Genomic DNA, 18,954 nt, shown 5'->3' on the forward strand with positions numbered 1-18,954 from the left:
ATGTTTTACTCCTTTTCCTTTTTTACCTGTTTGATAAGCTGCTGGATCAATGTGTGTTTGGTTCTTGTACCATCACTTGACTGCATTTTCCCTGTCCATTTTGGTTCGGTCCTAACTCAGTACCTTGTTGCCTGTGACTTATGCCCTAAAGTATTTCGGAAACCTAATGGTTCTCTTGGCACCTAGATTACATCTCTCCTTTGGCCTAAGATCCCGTGGAGTCCCACAGTACCAGCCTGTCACTGTGCAGCTCTTCTCATGGGATGCCAGTGCCCTCCTCAGTCCTGCCGCTCACACGCTGGGTACCTGTGCTCCCCAGGCCTTCCGGACCCTGACATCCTACCTTGTTCATAGGTCTGCCTCTCCCCGCTTCGTATGCCCCATGCCTCCCTCTTGGCCTCTCTCCAGGCTCCTCGTTAGCCTGAAACTTTCACCAGTCAGATATGACTGATTGAAAAAAATCTTTAGTATGAGAAACATTTTTGTATTCTGGGAATATTTTGTATCTCTTCTAGGACATTCTACCACGTTATAGCTACTTATGTTTATTTTATTGGCTCATTAATCTTTAACCTACATGCTTAGAGTATTAGATTAGTATCTTGGTAATAGACACGAAATAGAAAAAGTACTAAACGGGACATTATAAGGTCTTGTTAGCTAGCTATGTGACTTTGAGCAAGTCACTTTACCTCTCTGAGCCTTAGTTAAATTAATTTCCGGGAGTCAAGTCAGGTGGTGAGATATATATCATCTAGAGGTTGTAGACCATTCCCTGCGTGGACCGGAGAGGGTCATGGGCTCGGACTTAGGATTGTGAAGTGACTTCTGGTCTTCAGAGAAGGGCCGCTGTGTATTTGTTGTCATGGTAAGGGCGTCCGTGTAATTCTAAGCCTTAGAAAGTCCGTCGACTGTGTGTTAGTAAGTCCGTGCAGAGAATTGGCAGCTGCTGTGTCCTTACCTCACTTCACCCACTCTTGGAGCTTCCGTTCCTGCCGCTCCACGGAAAGTGCTAGTCCCATAACACATAGCCTTTGTTTGGGCACACAGCCCCTTCTCCATTCCAGATGTCTCGGTGGCCTTCTGGAGATGTTCTCTTCTCAGGGCCCCTGTGTCAGCTCAGCCTCCTTGTTCTCCTTCCTCGTTGGCTGTTCTGTCTTAAGAGCTGGAAGATAAAAGCTGGAATATTCAGGATGTAGACTGGACTAGAAAATGTGTCTAGTGCATTCCTCAGTAAGAAGGTTATTTTCCTTAGTCTTTTTTTTTTCTTTTTCTTTTTCTTTTTTTTTTTTTTTTTTTTACACACAGTAGTAATGGGCATTTCTTACTCATCTGTCACAAAGCTGATATTTTTAGGCCTTTCTATAACTTTTTTTTTTTTTTGAAATACTATTTTTCTGTCTTCCTATCTTCTTACTGACTTACTGGAGTTTTGTAATTGTTCTCACTGAATAAATACCACAGGGTGATTCTGTGGAACTTTGGACTTAATATTGGATGAGCTCCAGTAGTGAAGAAGGAAGTATTAACTAATTTAATTGACAAATAGATGTTTCCCAGCCTGGTATACTATTCAGATTTTTGTTATAAGTTCGTGAATAAATTAAGCTGCTTCTGCCCTAGGGACTTAAGTCAGATATGTGGTTGTGGGAATCTCTTTCTTTCCCACACTGCTTTGCATTTTAAAAATTCTTCTGCAGGAAGATCCCAACATACTATAGCTGTTCGTCTTTATGCTGCCTGTTTTCCCTGGAGAGTCGGGAGAAAATCCAAATCAAATTTTGTCTCGTCTAGGTTCGTGTCACTTCAGAGAGCCACTATTTTCTGTTAAATGGTCAGTACATATTCTCATTAAGAAAAAGGGAGGCAGTGGGATATAGGAAGGGGAAAGAACAAATTCGTAATACTGGTAGAGCACTCACAGATATGATGAATTCTTCTATAGGAACTGCAGTGTTTTCTCCGTTACAGAAACTTCATATATATAAACGTGTGTGTACATATATAATGCGAATGTACCCGAGAGCATTGAAATCCTGTGTCTATACAGAAACTTACTTAGCATTCAGTTTATATCAATGTTCATGGCAGGATTATTTATAACAGCTAAAGGTTGTAAACAACCCAAGTGTCCATCAACTGATTGTCGATAAAATGTGGTATATCCATACAGTGGAGTATTATTCAGCCATAAAAAGTAACGGAGCCCTGATACTTACCTCAACATGGAGAAGCCTTGAAAACAGAATGCTAGGTGAAAGCAGTCAGGCACACAAAAGTCCACAGTGTGTGATTCCGTTTATGCGAAATGTCCGTCATGGGCAAATCCAGAATGTGCAGTGTCTGCAAAAGGTACAGGGTGTCTTTTTGGAAAGAGGAAAGTGGTCTGGAATTTGACAGTGATGATGGTTGCCCAGCTTTGCGAATATTCTAAACACCAGTGAATTGTACAATTTAAAATGATGAATTTTATGGCATGTAAATGATACCACAATTTAATAATAATAATAATAAAGCATTCCGAGTATCAAGCCTGGTTTTCCACATAATATATATCACTTTGGGTATCATGCAGCAGGGCTCATTTGGGTGATTCCGCACTCCCACATCCCTATTTGAATAGAAATAAAATTAAATCATGGACTAGGAGTTAGAAAGTATGAACTGTATTCCTGAATCTTAAGTGACTGTGGATGTTCTCACCTTTAATTCTATTGCCAGAAACGAGGATGATAATACCTACCCTTGTCCGGGTTTACCAGATTGAAGGGTTTCTGGTTTTCTGACAGCTTTCCAAAGTATCTCATACATGTAGATGTTTCATAAATACATATTAAATGAATGTTTGATTTAAAGAGATCAAGTCATGAGAGTACTTTCTAAAACGGCAAGCCCTGTACCTATGAATGAGAATATGGCTTTAACATATTCTGGTCTGTCTATTCCTGGAAATGTGAAAACAATTTGGATATTCTACTCCTGAGGTGTTTTGTAACTAACTTATGGCCACACTGAATCAACTTCTTTTTTAGGCCTTGCAGTATTAAAACATGTGCTGACACCAAGAATAAAGGCAACTCATGTTGCTTTTGATTCTTTGAAGAATTATTTAGATGCAATTTATGATGTGACAGTGGCTTTCGAAGGGACTATTGACAATAAAGGGCAGCGGAAAGAAGCACCGTCCATGGCTGGTGAGTTTATATTTTCAGTGGAGTCCTATATTTGTGAATGTGTCATTATTCTTTTTAACGGGTAAGTAAATGTGCTTTGTAACATTTACTCCATATATTTTCCGAGGATATACTTGATGTGTTTTTCAAGTACTTTTTATTAATCCATAACAGTTTGAATTTCATGAGTCCTGCTAAGTTTGGTATCTCCTGGTTGCCATAGGAGTCCTTTGGACTGGCCCGTTATCACTAACTCAGCCTCTTTCTACCCAAAGTTTCACACATAAAAATGGAAGGCTGCATAAATCAAAGTGGGGAATGAGGAGCAGAGTGCTAAGCTAGCCACCCGGAGGTGTGCATCGATGGTTAGCATTCATCTTTGTAGGTACTTTTATAGAATACTTAGGAAACTCAGTATCATTGGCAAGAAGAAAAACAGTTAAATGTGGCTCCGCTTTTCAAACCTGTGCTAGGTTTTAAAGACCTTTTAGCTACTGTCTATGTGTCCTATCAGATATGACAAGAAAAAATAGAATTTTAAGTGAGTGGAATATTTTAGTTAAACATAAACAGAGACACTCTTGCCTGTTAGAGAAATTGAAATATGGGAATAAGTAAGCATGCGGGGAAGCCTGTGAAGCTGCTGCCTGAGCTCTGAGCCCGAGGTAGAACACCAAGCTTTTGATTTCACGTTGGTGGCTGTTGAAGGTCGAAGTCCCGGGCCTGGAAGAGTGTGTCAGTGGGTCCTTGTGAAGGCCCATGTCCCCAGTGTGTCCCGGAGACAGCGGCCTGGAGGGAGGACGGATGGGCGAGGCACGGCGGGGCTGAGTGGTGTGGGCATCGGTCACGGTGGGAGGGAATACAGATGCGAAGTAGTGACCGTGATTGCTGTCACAGTTGCCTTTGACACAGAGCAGTTGTTATGTGGGAAGCTGAAGATTTTCTTCACTTTAACCTTTTGGAATATGTTATACATCAAACAGTTTAAAAACCAAAACTTAGTAAAGTTCACAGTGAAACAGCTTGCTTTCTGCTATGTCCCCTTCCCACTCAGGGTCCACCTTCCCCTGCTCAGAAGTGACCACTTTTCTTAATTTCTTATGTGTCATATGTGCAAATTTGAGTCTGCATTCTTACTCTCCTGTCCCTCCTTCATGAGTCCTTCTTATGAAAAAGGCAGTATATTAATATTTTTCTCTTTTTTTTAACCATCACAGGAGTCATTGACCTATTTTTACATTTGGAAACACATGAATTTAGTTGTTCAACGATATTGTCACCAGTTTATCACCATTTAAATAATGAGATTTATTAAACATGTTTTTATTATAAGTTTCTAAGAAACATATAATGCCCGTAATGACCTCGGCAACATGCTTCCATTGTGTCGCCGTCCGGACCATAAGAGCTCCTTGGGCCAGGCGCGTGTGCCCCGGCACCCCCTCGTTAGCCTGCCCTCCTAGGACCATGCACCCTCACTGTCCAGCCTCTCTTCCCCCCACCCCCTTGCCCTGTGCAGGCCACGCCTCCTTTCCAAGGGAAGCCCCTCCCCTTGCAGCCTCCCCCACTCTGGCCCCACATTGGTCTTCCAGGGGCCCACTAGCTTTCTCCTGCTTTAGCGCGCTCCTGCCCTCCTGCCCCACGGGGAGCGCTCAGCATGTGGCAGTTCTTTTCCTCCTCTAGACCGGAGGAGAAGGCCCTGAGGAAGCCGACCAGTTCAGAGTCGCCTTGTCTAGATCCCAGCCCTGCCCCGCTTCTGTCCCGATTCCTCTGTCTCACACATTAGCTGACAGAGGTTCTGTGTTTTCCTTACAGATTGTCTCTTCTTGAGAAAGCTGGCTTTTCTATCACACCCAGAAGCCATGTGGCAAATAAATCTGTCATTTCAGTCAATTAAGCGTGAATATTTCTGCAAGGAAAAATATACCAGAGTAAAATCAAAAGACTGAAGACAAACTGGGAAAAATATTTGCGATTTAGATCACAGAAAAAAGGCCTGATTTCCTTAATGTATAAAGTCCTTCTACAAATTGATAAGAAGGTGATCAATAAGTCAGTAGTAGTTCACAGGAAAGAAAGTGTTCAGTCTCATTATACTAAAAATGCAAATTGAAATTTACAGCGAGATACCATGTTTTGCTATCATATTAGCAAAAATCCCAGTGTCAGGTTTTCTAACAGGCCCTGTGGGGGAAATACTTTCCTACTTTGCTGTTAGGAGTGCAGTGCAGTTTAGCCCCCCAAAAGTTTCCTGGCAATATCTATCAGATTTATAAATGTGCTGCTGAGAAATCATTCTACCAGTATACCCGTCCGCGCGAGATGGTTTTCCGTGTTACCTGCTGATTTTAATTATGAGTTGGGATCTGTAGCTTGAAAAACCCATCTCTCGTTATTATGTAAATTGATTGATATTCTGCTCTACTCATAATCTAGTATAGATTAAGATGCACCTTCAATTTATGATGTAAATTGGATTGGATACTAAAATTCCGGAATATTGTACATTCTGCATCTGGGTGGTTGAGTTTAATATTAAGTATAATTCCCACACATGGTGGGCTGTCATTTAATAGTTGTATTTTGTAGCCCACTTAAAAAACATTTCCGTAGTTGCTAGATTGTTCACATATAAGCTGTATGCCAGTCATTTCGAGCACTTTAGGAGTATTAGAACTCCATCAGAACCGTCTGGGATGGTTGCTGGCCGTGCGGGCCTCAACACCACCCTAGACCCCCTCCCGCCACACACACACACACACACACACACACACACACACACACCCTGACCCAGGCTGGCCTCAGGCAAGGGTAGACTGCAGTGTTGATGAACTCTCAGGATCACTAGTGTCACGATTCGGGCCTGAAGGAGGCGTCACGAGAGCTAGGCAGCAGGTGGTGTCCCTTGTCCTTCCCATTGTGTGGTGTGTTTCATGACAAGGTGAGTGGGCTTGCACTTGTGATTCATCTGGTCTTGTCAGAGTCAGAGTCAGTCTTCCCTGGACAGCGTCATTGGCCAGAGGTGAGCCGGGCCGTCTGAGTATAATGGGCTTATTTAAAATCCTGTTTTGGGGCACCTGGGTGGCGCAGTCGGTTAAGCGTCCGACTTCAGCCAGGTCACGATCTCGCGGTCCGGGAGTTCGAGCCCCGCGTCAGGCTCTGGGCTGATGGCTCAGAGCCTGGAGCCTGCTTCCGATTCTGTGTCTCCCTCTCTCTCTGCCCCTCCCCCGTTCATGCTCTCTCTCTCTCTCTCTGTCCCAAAAGTAAATAAAAGTTGAAAAAAAAATTTAAAAAAAAAAAAAAATCCTGTTTCTACAAGTGGGTGGTATACTGTAATGAATTCATGAAGTTAAGGATAACATTTGATGCTCTGTTTAACCATTTAATATGGTTCTAGGTAACTTTTTTCTATTAGTATTTTCTTATATGAAAATAAAACTTACAGGTAACCCAAAAGAAGAAGGAAAAAACCTCCACAGGCTCACCTGTGCAGATGGAACCCCAGTTAACACTTTGGATGTTTCCCTCAAAATCTTCCTTTTCATGGTGTCCATATGTTGGAGTATGTTTGTGCCTCTGGATATTTTTTTAAATGAGATCATTTGTGTATATTGTTTTCTTTACAGCCTGCTTTTATTTGCTTAATAGGGTGTCATAAACATCTTTACATGTCAGTGTATGTACTTCTGTAATTTTTTAAAAATGCTACATAATGTCCATTGATGTGGACATTGATGTGACTATGCCACAGTTTATCTACCCAGTTTGCTACTCTTGGATTTAGGTCATTTTTTTCCCCCAGAGGGAATGGGGGCAGGTAATAAGCCAGTGAGCCAGCGGTGTGGGGGCCAGTTGGGGTCCAGGGCCACATGGGCATTTTCTGCCCTGCTCCCTGAGGTCTGCTTTTCTCTTCTGTCTCCGCCTTGCCTGGCTCCCCAGGCCCAATGCGCGTGGGACTCAGTTTCTCCCAAGACCAGACCCTGTGACCTGTGTGAATACTTGGAAGACTTTTGTATCACTCTAGCAGATCAATACACTCTAGGCTCTACTAGGAAAGTTCTAATTAGGAAAAAATTATACCTTAATTAGAATACTTTTTCCCTATATATCCTAAATATTATGGGGCAATTTTTGCTCATGCGATACGAAATAAGCTCCAACTGAAATAGATATTACAAGTATAGATACACGAGCTTTATTAGACATTGAGGAAAAGATCTATGCCACTTCCTTGTCTGCTGAAAGTCATTTAGTGTTTATCTGATGATTGTCTCGTGGTCTACGTTTGGGTCCTCACGACAGACCCTGGACTGATCGGGCTCCACTGCTGTCGCTCGGGGCCTTATCCTCTCTTGGCCCTACAGGGGTAATAGTACTTGCCTGTGAAGCCTCGTGGACGTCAGATGAAATCAGGCACATGAAAGTACCATGTAAATTTTAGGGGAGGGGGACCCTAAAAGCACCCGTATGAATGTGGGAGGCGATGCCTTTTCCCTTCTCAGCTGATGTCTCATGAAAGACCTCACTTCCCAGGCACTGTGGTTACAAGCATCCATTTCTGACTTGGGAGGTACGCTCACTTTTTCCTTACGGCCTGTGGCTCTGTGGCTCTGCCCCAGTGTGTGCAGTGTGAAGGAGAAATCCAGGTCCCTTGCACTGCTGTTTAATTATGGAGATACGGTGGGGGGCGTGGGTCATTAAATGGAGGTAGGAAAATTGGTGTCAGGGTCTGCATTTTTATGTACCAGAAATGCAAAGACGAAGGCCGGCTGAGAAGTCCTTGTCACAAACACATCGAGCATCCCAGGCGCTAGGCACTGCTCCCCGGGCCCCAGCTCTCCTCACCGTGATTCTGTCAGGCAGCTGCTGTCCCGGGGTCTCTGTTTTGCAGGCTGGGGAACAGGCCCAGAGAGCTAACACATGTGTTCAGGGCTCCCAGGGATCGAAACCCTGGCTGCCTGCCTCCCTGGCCGCCTGCCTCCCTGGCCGTGCTCTTAACCACTGCACAGGTCTGCTCTAAAATACCTCTTAAGCAGTTCTTGGATGATATACATGAAAATGGAACTTGAGGAAAATGAAGACAAAAATATTGAACAGTAAAATCTTCCCTATAGCAGTGCTTTGTGCACATTTATCATCAAAGCCAGTTCACTCCTAACGTATATAACCATGAGATAATTTTGATAACAGAAATGCGTGTTATTAAGGATAGCAGTGGTAAGAAAACAAACAAACAAACAAAAAAAACAACTGTAGAGAATACTTAACAAAAGAGAGATGTGTGTGGAGTCAAAAGAATAGAGACTTCTTTAAGCTTAAAGTCTTCTTCAGACTGCAGAACAGACGAATCACCTTTTAGAACATGGTCTTTGAACATACTTAACTTGCGATAACAGGGTCTCCGCCCCCTTCTTGCATACCCACCGAGGGAAGGAGGGAATGTAGCCTTCTCTTGGATCTCTTAGGAATGTTTCCTTGTTCTCCAAGGAATTTAAATATGTTAATAATCTCACCTCTTCACCAAAAGCCACCTACAAAAAAGGGAATTTCCCAGCTTAGAGTTCTATTTTGTCTTTAAATAAATTCTGGCCTCCCCCCTTGTGCAACCAGGCCTGAAAAAAGACCGTCTGCTTTGTTCAAAGGAGCGTGTTTTAGGAATTGTAGTTAAGAGCTCATAGCTATTCCACAAAAAGAATGTTGGTTCCTAGGCCGAATATAATCTGTGAAAATACGGCAAAGGCAAGGAGAGCAGTGAGTACCAGCGAATAGAAACCAATAGCAAGTCACAGAGGGACAGAGGTCTCTCTACCATGTCTGTAGTGGGAGTGCAATGGTGAGGACAGGCTTCCGTGCCTCCGTGCCCCCAATGCTTTGGCAGAGTGAACCTGACAGACCTATCTCCGTCCTTCTGGGTCTCAGTCTAGTGGGAGCAGCAGTGACCATGTGTGGTGCGTGAAAAGCTTGGGAACAGCAGACTGGTGGTTTCCTGCAGATTAGTGAGTCTGGAGGTGGTTGACATTTAGGGGTCCCTTCAGAGGGTGGGTACGAACTTCTAGCTGAGTCCAGCTTCCTATTCCTAGGCCATCTGTAGAACTAGAGGTTATTGTATGAAAAGTAACATTTGGGGGGCGCTTGGGTGGCTCAGTCCGTTAAGAGTCCGACTTCGTCTCAGGCCATGATCTTGCAGTTTGTGAGTCTACGTCGGGCTCTGTGCTGACAGCTCAGAGCCTGGAGCCTGCTTCAGATTCTATGTCTCTCCCCCTCTCTCTGCCCCTCCCATGCTCAGGCTCTGTCTCTTGATAATAAACAAACATTAAAAAAAATTTTTTTGGAAGGTAACATTTGGTACTATTGATGTAACTTAATGACTTCGGGTAATTGCGGTAGACTCAGAAATTGTGACAGGTTCTTCTACTTTAGCTTGAAACCTAAAACCGTCAGTCTGTAATTCTTACTTTTAACTTTTTTTTGCTAAAGGAAGAATCTGGTTTTTCATCATTTGAATTTTCTTACCTCATTTTTCAATTGTTTTCTATAACCATGAGTTCTAAAACAATAAAAAATGAAATATTTTTGTTTCTTGTTAGAATTTCTCTGCAAAGAATGTCCGAAAATTCACATTCACATTGACCGTATAGACAGAAAAGATGTTCCGGAAGAACAAGCACGTATGAGAAGGTGGCTTCACGAGCGCTTTGAAATAAAAGATAAGTGAGTAACACCAGTTCTTGCGCTTGAAAACCTTGGGTCCGGCTAAATTTCACTATAATACAGTCTTTTTATCTTAAGAATGCTTTTTTATAAACTCAGGTCCAATCTGTCCATGTTTTAAGCCTCACTGTTACAAAGTCCCATGAAAGAACTTATTACAGGAGGCCTCTGTTTCCATTCATGGTATTTCCTAGACACTGTTCTGTGGGGGGATATGAGATTAGATCTCTCTCTCTCTGCCTCTCTCTCTCTCTCTCTCTCTCTCTCTCTCACACACACACACACACACACACACACACACACACACACACACCCCTGCAGTCCCAGGTCAGACGAGGCAATGCTGTGGTTGAGGGCTAGCTGGACTGCCCACGTTCCCGGGAAGCGAGGCTGTGGGATAGAGGCGTTAGTCTGATGTACGTGTGGAAATGACGTGGGTGTACTGGTTGGAAGAGGAAGGGGCGGGTGACATGTTTCTGACCAAAATGTCTTTTTGCTGTTAGTATTTGGGGCCTAAATGGTTTTAGGCTTGACCTTGTGTTTGTCCATGCTAATAACATCACTTGGAGCAAACAGTGTTGACCCTTGCTGAGCGTTACCTGTAAGTAAAGTACAGGTGTGTTTAGATACCTGTTGGGTGAGGCACAGCTTAGCGTCAGGCTGAGGGAGGGGATGTGATGTGCCTGGAAGAAACAGGTGCCCCCGGGAATAGAGTATATCAGAGCCCTTTTGATTCAATATAAATTTCTTTTTTTTTAAATGTTTATTTATTTTTGAGAGAGAGAGAGGGAGACACAAATCTGAAGCAGGCTCCAGGCTCCGAGCTGTCAGCACAGAGCCCGGCGCGGGGCTCGAGATCATAACCTGAGCAAAGTCGGACTCTTAACCGACTGAGCCACCCAGGCGCTCCTCATACAGATTTCTAAAGGAAGAAATTTTAGAATTTTCTTCTGTTTTTAGGAAGATAAAAAGTGCATCTCGGTTTTTATTTAATACTTAAAAATTGAGTTTTCTTGGAAAATTTTAGGATATATTATTTATTTTCTGTCTGTTCGCTGTCAGTGGAGGTTTTTATCCTTTCTGATACATACCCTGTTTTTTGAAAGGTCCGTTTTAAACATCTCTATTTTTTATCCTCCTTTTGAAAAAAATGGGTCCACTAGTTACGGGATGCATCATTTACTAAAACCACATTGAGACATGTGGAGTTCTTACAGACTCAGAAGTAAGACTTCCAAAATTGGGTTGAGAAACTTTACCTACTTCCTTCTCCTGACGCTCTTCTCAGCAGATTGCTTCGTGCCCCCCGTCTTGTTGTTTTACAGTAAAATTATCTCCTCACTAGTCCTTCTATGTTAACTCTAAGAAGTGAAAATTACTGAAAGTGTGCTGCATTGAAAATGAAACTTCGTGAAGCCTATAGACAAGTAGCTGGATTCCTGTGTTCCGCTGACTGTCACTTGCATGTGACAGAATTGATTCAGCCAACCATCGATGCCACCCACTTTGGTTGTGGAAGACATTTCGAAAAGTGAAATACAAGTGTTTTGACATGAAAATCAGTTCTCAGATAAAAAGCCTGAACAGTGTGTTTAGTATCCAATGTATTTTGTGGTATCGGTGCTTATGTGTACTTAGACTGAGTCTGGACATTTTGAAACAGTGGTTACTTTAGGGAATGTGTTCTGGTAAAAGAAGCATTTTCCGTTTTTTATTTGTGTTTGAGAGTTTTAGGCTGAGTCTGTTCTGCTGTAAGTTTATATTTTTTAAGTAAGATAGGAACATGAGTTAACTATGCTGTTTTTCTTTTTTTTATTTTTTTTTAAACATTTTTTTTCAACGTTTATTTATTTTTGGGACAGAGAGAGACAGAGCATGAACAGGGGAGGGGCAGAGAGAGAGGGAGACACAGAATCGGAAACAGGCTCCAGGCTCTGAGCCATCAGCCCAGAGCCCGACACGGGGCTCGAACTCACGGGCCGCGAGATCGTGACCTGGCTGAAGTCGGACGCTTAACCGACTGCGCCACCCAGGCGCCCCAACTATGCTGTTTTTCTAATTCCATGCAAATAAGGTGTTTAGGGGGAAACTCCATATATGTTATCAGAACTGCTGATCTTTTCCTTGACTTTCTGGTAGAATGGGAGGTTTAGGAGGAAGGAGGAAGGATTCGGGAAGCGAGATGGGTTATTACCATGTGTGAAAAATTATTAAAAACTTAAAGTTAAAAGACCAAAATCATCCCCATAAATTTACTTAAAGCCATCTTTTAAAAAATGTACATATAATTCATCTACACTAATCATGAGCATATTAAATATATTTTTCAGGTCTGGAAACTCCAATTAAATCAAGTCCCTGGGTATTTTCCTTATTCATCTTTAGTTCCCAAGGACCTGTAACTTCTCCAGCATGTAATTATCATCTAGTAGCTATCTGTTAAATTAAAATCTTAAATGACTAAACCTGAAACTTTACATTTCTTTTTTTCCATTCTGACCCTAGGTTGCTTATAGAATTTTATGATTCACTGGATCCAGAAAGAAGAAACAAGTTTCCCGGAGAAAGTGTTAATTCTAAATTAAGTCTCAAGAAGACTTTACCATCATTACTGATCCTAAGTGGCTTGACTGCTGGTATGCTTATGACCGAGGCTGGAAGGAAACTCTATGTGAAAACGTGGGTTTATGGAACCTTAATCGGCTGCTTGTGGGTTAGTATTAAAGCGTAAACAAGTAGCCGTGTCCAGGCAGTGGAATGTGCTACACGGTTTACTGTTGGCAGCCACACGGGACATCAGATTGTTGCCTGAATTTAATAAGAAGTGTAAATAAAGCCTTGTTGATTGAACATTGGATAAAATAGAATTTCTGACTAAAGCCGACCTGCAGGTGGTCTTGGGCAAACATACGTGGTTTTGCAACTTTAGAACAAGCTGCTGGAAGGGGAAAGCTAACCTCTCTGCCATCCTTGGTGTTTCCGTGATCTAGTGTCGTCTTCAGAAGATGGTTAGGATTGTATGCTTTGGTATTGGTTCGTGACTCAGATGGCTGCATTCACGAACGTTAATTTGCAGCGTATTTCACCGTATTCGTTATTTTTAGTTTTTTACAACTTGACTAGTCCCCACTCTCATCACCGAAATATTTAGTATCTTGCAGCTGTGTACTATTTTGCCTTTTGCTTAATGTCTCCAAGTGGATGAAGGAAATTGTATTTATGTATCAAGAAGGATGCAAGGAAAAGGTCAAGAAATGTCTGCGGGGAAGAAGCTGTGGTTTGCGCATGCTTTGATTGTAGTGTATTATTAGCTGATTTTATTTTCTCTTTGCAGAGTAATTAACATGTCTAATATTTATTGAAGCAGCTTAATTTGCACGCCCTGCATTGTACACAAAAGGATAATGTGTCAAATGTGAGCGTTGAGCTTCGGTTGGAGGCGTGACCCTGGCCCGCTGTCGCGGCACTTGACGCTGCCCAGCGTTCTGAAGAGCCAAGCGGAGCCCTCAGTACGGCCCAGTGTCTGTGCCAGAATTGCTTAAAAGCCTTCAGACTTCCTGTTATTTTTACATCAAAACAATCAGTGTGAACCTTGGTGGGACCTGAGTCCACAGATGCTTGAGGTGATGGGAGCCTTCAAACGTCCGCCTGGATTTCCGAGCATGTGCCTTTTGCCTATTATTACTCTTGGGTTCGGCGGAAGTCTTTTCTTTTCCTGTCATCATGGTCGATTTCCACTGTGTTTGAATTCTTTTCTTCTGGATTCCTGGCAGCGTGCTGCTCGGTGCCTGGCACAGGACCGGCGCAGGGGAGAAGCATGGAGCCGGCCTCGGTCCTGCTGCGGTTGAACTTGGTCGGTGAGGCTCTCTTGAGCCCGCCCCAGTGGCTGCGGCTAAGATGCTCGTCTGTCTCCCTCCTCAAGCCAGTGAACCACAGGCTCAGCCCGCGAGGCCCAGATGAACTCGTGGAGTCCCCACTAGTTTTAGTGGGGAGTCCCCACACAGTTCATCCGTGCCCCCTCAGAACAAGAGCCGTTTTCAGTCAGGAAGTAATAACTATGGCCTGTGGCTGACTTAAACTGGATTGTTGCCTACTAGTCCCTTAAGGTAACATTTCTGCCTGATGGATTTTTGTTGTAAACTCGTGCCAGTGCCCCCAGATGAAACACACCAACTGAACCATGATGAGCAAAATGAAAATAATAAGTAAGGGAAATTTTGTGCGACTGACTCTCCAGACCCAGAGAGCAGGCCGTGTGAGACAGCACCTTTGAAGCTCTGGGTAGTCTGAACTGGTTTGTGTGTGTGTGTGTGTGTGTGTGTGTGTGTGTGTGTGTGTCTGTGGCTGTGTCTGCGTGTGTCTGTGTGTGTGTGTGTCTGTGTGTGTCGGGGTGGACATGTGCCCGCAGGATATGGTTGGTCTCCTTATGCATGGGGGTGTAGGTAAAACTTCTGAAAAGTGTTCCCCTGCCAAATTGTGATTTTTCTCTTACCTGTAAAGTGAGTTTTAAATCAATCTCACCGTCTTTGTTAATACTTTTTTTAAACAGTCCTAAAGATTGAACCGATTTCTAATTTACTCAAAGTAAATGTAAGTTGCGTAACTTACTTTGAATATCATGGATATGCTCTAAATTTAAACTTTAAGAAGAAATATCATTGGAATTATGTTGATTATAACTGATCATAAGAAGTTACAGTGAACTGCATAAGATCACTTTGAACATTATGTCTCTTATGACCATACTTATATTCTCACAAGAGTTCTATAAGATATATTTGTTAGTTTAAAAATTTTGTATTAAAATATTTGGAAATTAGAAGCTTCTTTTTAACATGTGTTGATATGACTTGAAATCTTACTTTCTAAAATGAGGAGCCCTGTATCTCCCTGTAAATCTTTTCACATATCTTTTAAGTCTGTGTTTCTGTTATTATTGTTCATTTGCAGCTTAGTTATTACTTAGTGTTTCTTTATAAGAATGCCATCAATGTGCATGCTTTTATGTTTTCCAGAAAAGGGTGTATTTGGATGAAAGTAAAAGAAAAAATAAAATCTTTCACTGTCTCTAATGTCTGTGCTATTTAACATTTTGCGACCCAGAAACTCCTCATTGGTCTTCTGTTACGTTGAATAGGCTTCGTGGCTGGTATTGCATTCTGAATTTATAAAATTATAATATTTTAAATGTTGAACAAGTATAAAAAATACAGTACTCAAAATTGTGAAGCAATATATTAGTTTTGTTATATAAACTCATATTTTATACAATGAATATAGCAAGTACTAATTGCTTGAGAATTCTGTAATCATTAGGGTATCTCACTGAGACTTGTCCAATGCCTAAATTTAGCCGGCTTGGTAGGGAGAGTAACGATCTGACTGGTCCTTACATCACACATACTGCTGCCTTCTTCCAGGTTGGTAGGGAAAGGGCCATCTGACTGGTCCTTACATCGTACATACTGATGACTTCTTCCATTTATTTTACTTCCGTGGGATTTTTTTTCATTTATAGTCATACCAACTTTCCTTCATATCCAGATTATGTAAGCTTTATTTTTCTTTTGTAATGCTGTGTGGTTTGTTTTTACATTCAGTGAATGAATCTTTGTCAGTAAAGTGATCTTTTAAATAGATGGGCCATTATACAAATACAGTCTATATGAAATTTGTCCTCTCCCAAAATGTGCCATCAGGAATAGATACAAAGGGACTGTCAGATACATATCTGACTCATTTAAGAAGCTCGAGAAATGTCTGTCACAGTGCTATTTCGTGTGCACAATTGTAAATGTATAGTACAAATAGATTTTAACCATAGTAGTATTTGTTCTTGACGTATTAGATGAAAGACAAGATGGCCGACACTCCAGATACCACCATGTAGTAAGTTACATATCTTTATAAGTAGGTTTTGGGGGGCAGGGGGAGGGGTTAGACCAGTTTTTATTGTGAGTTACACATACCTTCAGATTAAAGACTGGCTCACTTAGAATGTTGCCTTATCAGTTAGTATGCTTGGCATTATACAAATTGTTAATTTGGAAACGTTCAGATATTTGATATTATATAGGTCAAATAACTGTAATCAAATTTAAAATTTTCTTCAGATATCTGTACGTGATAGATCTACAGTTACTGACTTAGTTGAGAGTAGTTACGGCACGACATTATCCCCAGGATTTCATTTGACGCATTTTCCAATTTGCGGGCAATGAAGTAAATCCATAACTTTTACCAACCGGGGAGTCATTCTTGGTGTAGTCGTGCATGAGGTCGAAGAGACAAATACCTTATCCTGAGCAGGAAAAAAACACAAAGTTATTTTTCAGAAAGCCACTCCAGATGCAAAGCTTGAGTTATTTCTGTTGTTAAAGGAAAGTAGGATCCTGTAGGTGATACAAACTCGCAGTGAATGTTTTCTGATGGTCCGTTACTCCATCCAAATTAGTAATGGCTCATGATTTTGTATGTGAATATGTAAGAAAGACCTGTTCTGCAATTTTATTTTTATAAGTCATTATGTCCTAAAAAAAAAAAACAAAAAAACAAATGCTACTGATCCTCTCTGTGTGTTCAGCAGGAGGGAATATTTGACTAACAGTCTTGGCTCCTTATGATGTGTTCGGAATAAATTGTGATTTCTGTTCTCGAGTTTTATTGGTGCTTCATTAATCCAGAAAAAAAGGAAAATCTAAATCTCAGAAGTTACTTGGTGATACATAATACATCTGTTTCACGATAGTCATTTCATGTATATGTGATAATATGTATGTTTTATATACGTATATGTTTTACTGCCAAACAATGGCTACAGAATACATTATTATTTTAAGATTTTACTTTGTTTTGATACTTGCCAAGATGTGTTGAGTGCTCGCTGTCTGCTGGGCAGGACGCTAACCTCCTCTGAGGCTCTCTCCCTCCACACACGTGGCCCCCAGGCCGCAGGCCGGCTCAGCCTTGAGGTCAACAGGTACAGGCCGAAGACCAGTTTTGGGTCCTGCTTCGACCACTCGGGATTCAACCTCGGACAGGTTAATGTTTCGGTTTCCATTTCATGTTTCTGTTGAAAGTTTCCCAATTTTCTCTTCTGTCAAATAGTGATAATAATTAATATATTTACCTCAAAGGGTTGCTGATGATGCAGTAAGTTACCAAACCTCTGGATGTAGGTAGGGCATGAAATGTGGCAGGTGCTAATTAAATCTTGTCCTCCAACTACTCTTGCTCCCAATTTTACAGCTGAGAAAACGGAGACTTGGAGTTTGAATAAAATACCCAAAGTCACACTAATATTTCTAGTAGAAAAATGTCTGCCCACTCTTTCCTGCTTAACAAAGATGTATCTCATACCACCTAAATGCCTTTAGAAGTAGATAGTCATGGGACACCCGGGTGGCTCAGTGGGTTGAGTGTCCGACTCTTAATTTTGGCTCAGGTCATGGTTCCAGAGTCATGGGATCAAGCCCCACGTCAGGGTCTGTGCTGAGCACGGAGCCTGCTTAAGATTCTCTCTCTCTGTGTCTCTCTCTCTCTCCCCTGCTTGTGCTCTCCCTTTCTCTCTAAAAATAAAATTTAAAAAGTAGATGGTCATGACTGTAATCTTAGTCACTTAAAGATATTTTGCTTAAAGTCTAAATCAAACAATACAGAGATTACAAAAGGAAAGATTCTCTATCTTTCATGAGAAAATTTCATGGTCTCCAAACCAACTCCATGTTGGGCTTGAGGGCTGGGGTGGGGGTGGGGGGTTGTTGCCTGTCCCCTGTGTTGGTAGCACAGCCCTCACGATGGCAAAAGATGATATGAAATGGCAAATAGATTCAAAGATCTTTCCTGATAGTGGCACAGAGAACAGTAATATTTGAAATTGTTCCCCTGAAGGTCACTCACTATGGGAAATCTCAAACTACAAAATGGTCTGTGTTGCATCACTACATGTATATAACCTTAAACAAACTACCTTCCCTGTTTGAGCCCTTGTTTTTTGTTGCTGTTTTTTTTTTTTTTTTTTTTTTTTTTTGAGAGAGAGACAAAGTGTGAATGGGGGAGGGGCAGAGAGAGAGGGAGGCCCAGAATCCCAAGCAGGCTCCGGGCTCTATCAATAAAATAAGGGGATTGCTTATTTGCCTCCTAGAGTTTACTGTGAGTCAAAGGAGATAATAGTAAAAATGCATTTTTATATAAAGTTCAACCTAAATGTGAGACGTTACTATAATTCTTCCTAAAGCGTTTCGGCTTTACTTTCTACAGTGTGTGAATAAGTCCATTCTTCTCGGATGCATTTTGGAATTCAAACACATGATCGTTAGCACTTGTTATTTTGAAATGTTTTCAGTCATTCAGTGGTCTGTCCATGCACACTTGAGTTATTGTCTATTTGGGTCAGGTCAGTTTATAATTTCTTTTTATTTTTAATGTTTATTTTTGAGAGAGACAGAGCACAAGCAGAGGAGGGGCAGAGGGACAGGGAGACGCAGAATCCGAAGCAGGCTCCGGGCTCCGAGCCGTCAGCACAGAGCCTGACGCGGGGCTCGAACTCACAGACCGTGAGATCATGAGCTGAGCTGAAGTCGGACGCCCAACCGACTGAGCCACCCAGGCGCCCCTCTTTACAATGTACGGACAGTTCATTGCTTGTGACCCCTGGGTCTTCTCCCTCCCCAGTGCCCTTGTGTAAAGCCCCTGGAAGGGTGTGGAGGGGAGATGACAGAGATCTGTTCTCCCCGTGGACGCCCCGTCCCAGTGTTTTGTCGCAGCTGCTGTGGGAGGTGAGTTCTCATCCGTGCAGTGGAGACAAGGATGGAGCGAGAAGGCGGTTTGGAAGGAAGAGGGCTTGGAACAAAGTGTGCATGGAACAGACTTGGAACCGAGGAGGACATGGGGAGTCAGGGCGTAGGGCCGCGGGAGAGGAGAGCGTGTCCGCCTGGAGAACGCCTGCCGGGGGTGTGTGTGCTTGCTTCGGCCGGTTTGATTTTATTCCAAATGGTGGGAGTTGAAGTTTGGCCTTTGAGTAGAAAGCCTGGCAGAACTGAGCATCACAGCCCTCGTCTCCCCCCATCCT

At 42.3% G+C, this 18,954-nt stretch overlaps 1 protein-coding gene across 2 annotated transcripts in view; it reads left to right on the forward strand.

Moving 5' to 3' along the window:
• The window catches only part of AGPAT5 (1-acylglycerol-3-phosphate O-acyltransferase 5), a 60,246-nt gene extending 45,295 nt beyond the window's left edge, over window positions 1–14,951 (forward strand). Inside the window, exons 6-9 of one of the 2 annotated variants that reach the window (XR_006293859.1) lie at window positions 3,033–3,194; window positions 9,761–9,884; window positions 12,215–12,298; window positions 12,390–12,430. Coding sequence is in view for 1 of the 2 variants with exons in the window: in XM_043557529.1 (XP_043413464.1) it covers window positions 3,033–3,194; window positions 9,761–9,884; window positions 12,390–12,615 (512 nt within the window). In the remaining variant the exon portion in view is untranslated. Of the gene's footprint in view, window positions 1–3,032; window positions 3,195–9,760; window positions 9,885–12,214; window positions 12,299–12,389 lie in introns of both variants that reach the window. The other variant, XM_043557529.1, reaches the window with a different exon arrangement.
• The last annotated feature ends 4,003 nt before the right edge of the window (window positions 14,952–18,954 follow it).

Source organism: Prionailurus bengalensis, chromosome B1 (genome assembly GCF_016509475.1).
Source record: "Prionailurus bengalensis isolate Pbe53 chromosome B1, Fcat_Pben_1.1_paternal_pri, whole genome shotgun sequence".
Classification (NCBI taxonomy): domain Eukaryota; kingdom Metazoa; phylum Chordata; class Mammalia; order Carnivora; family Felidae; genus Prionailurus; species Prionailurus bengalensis.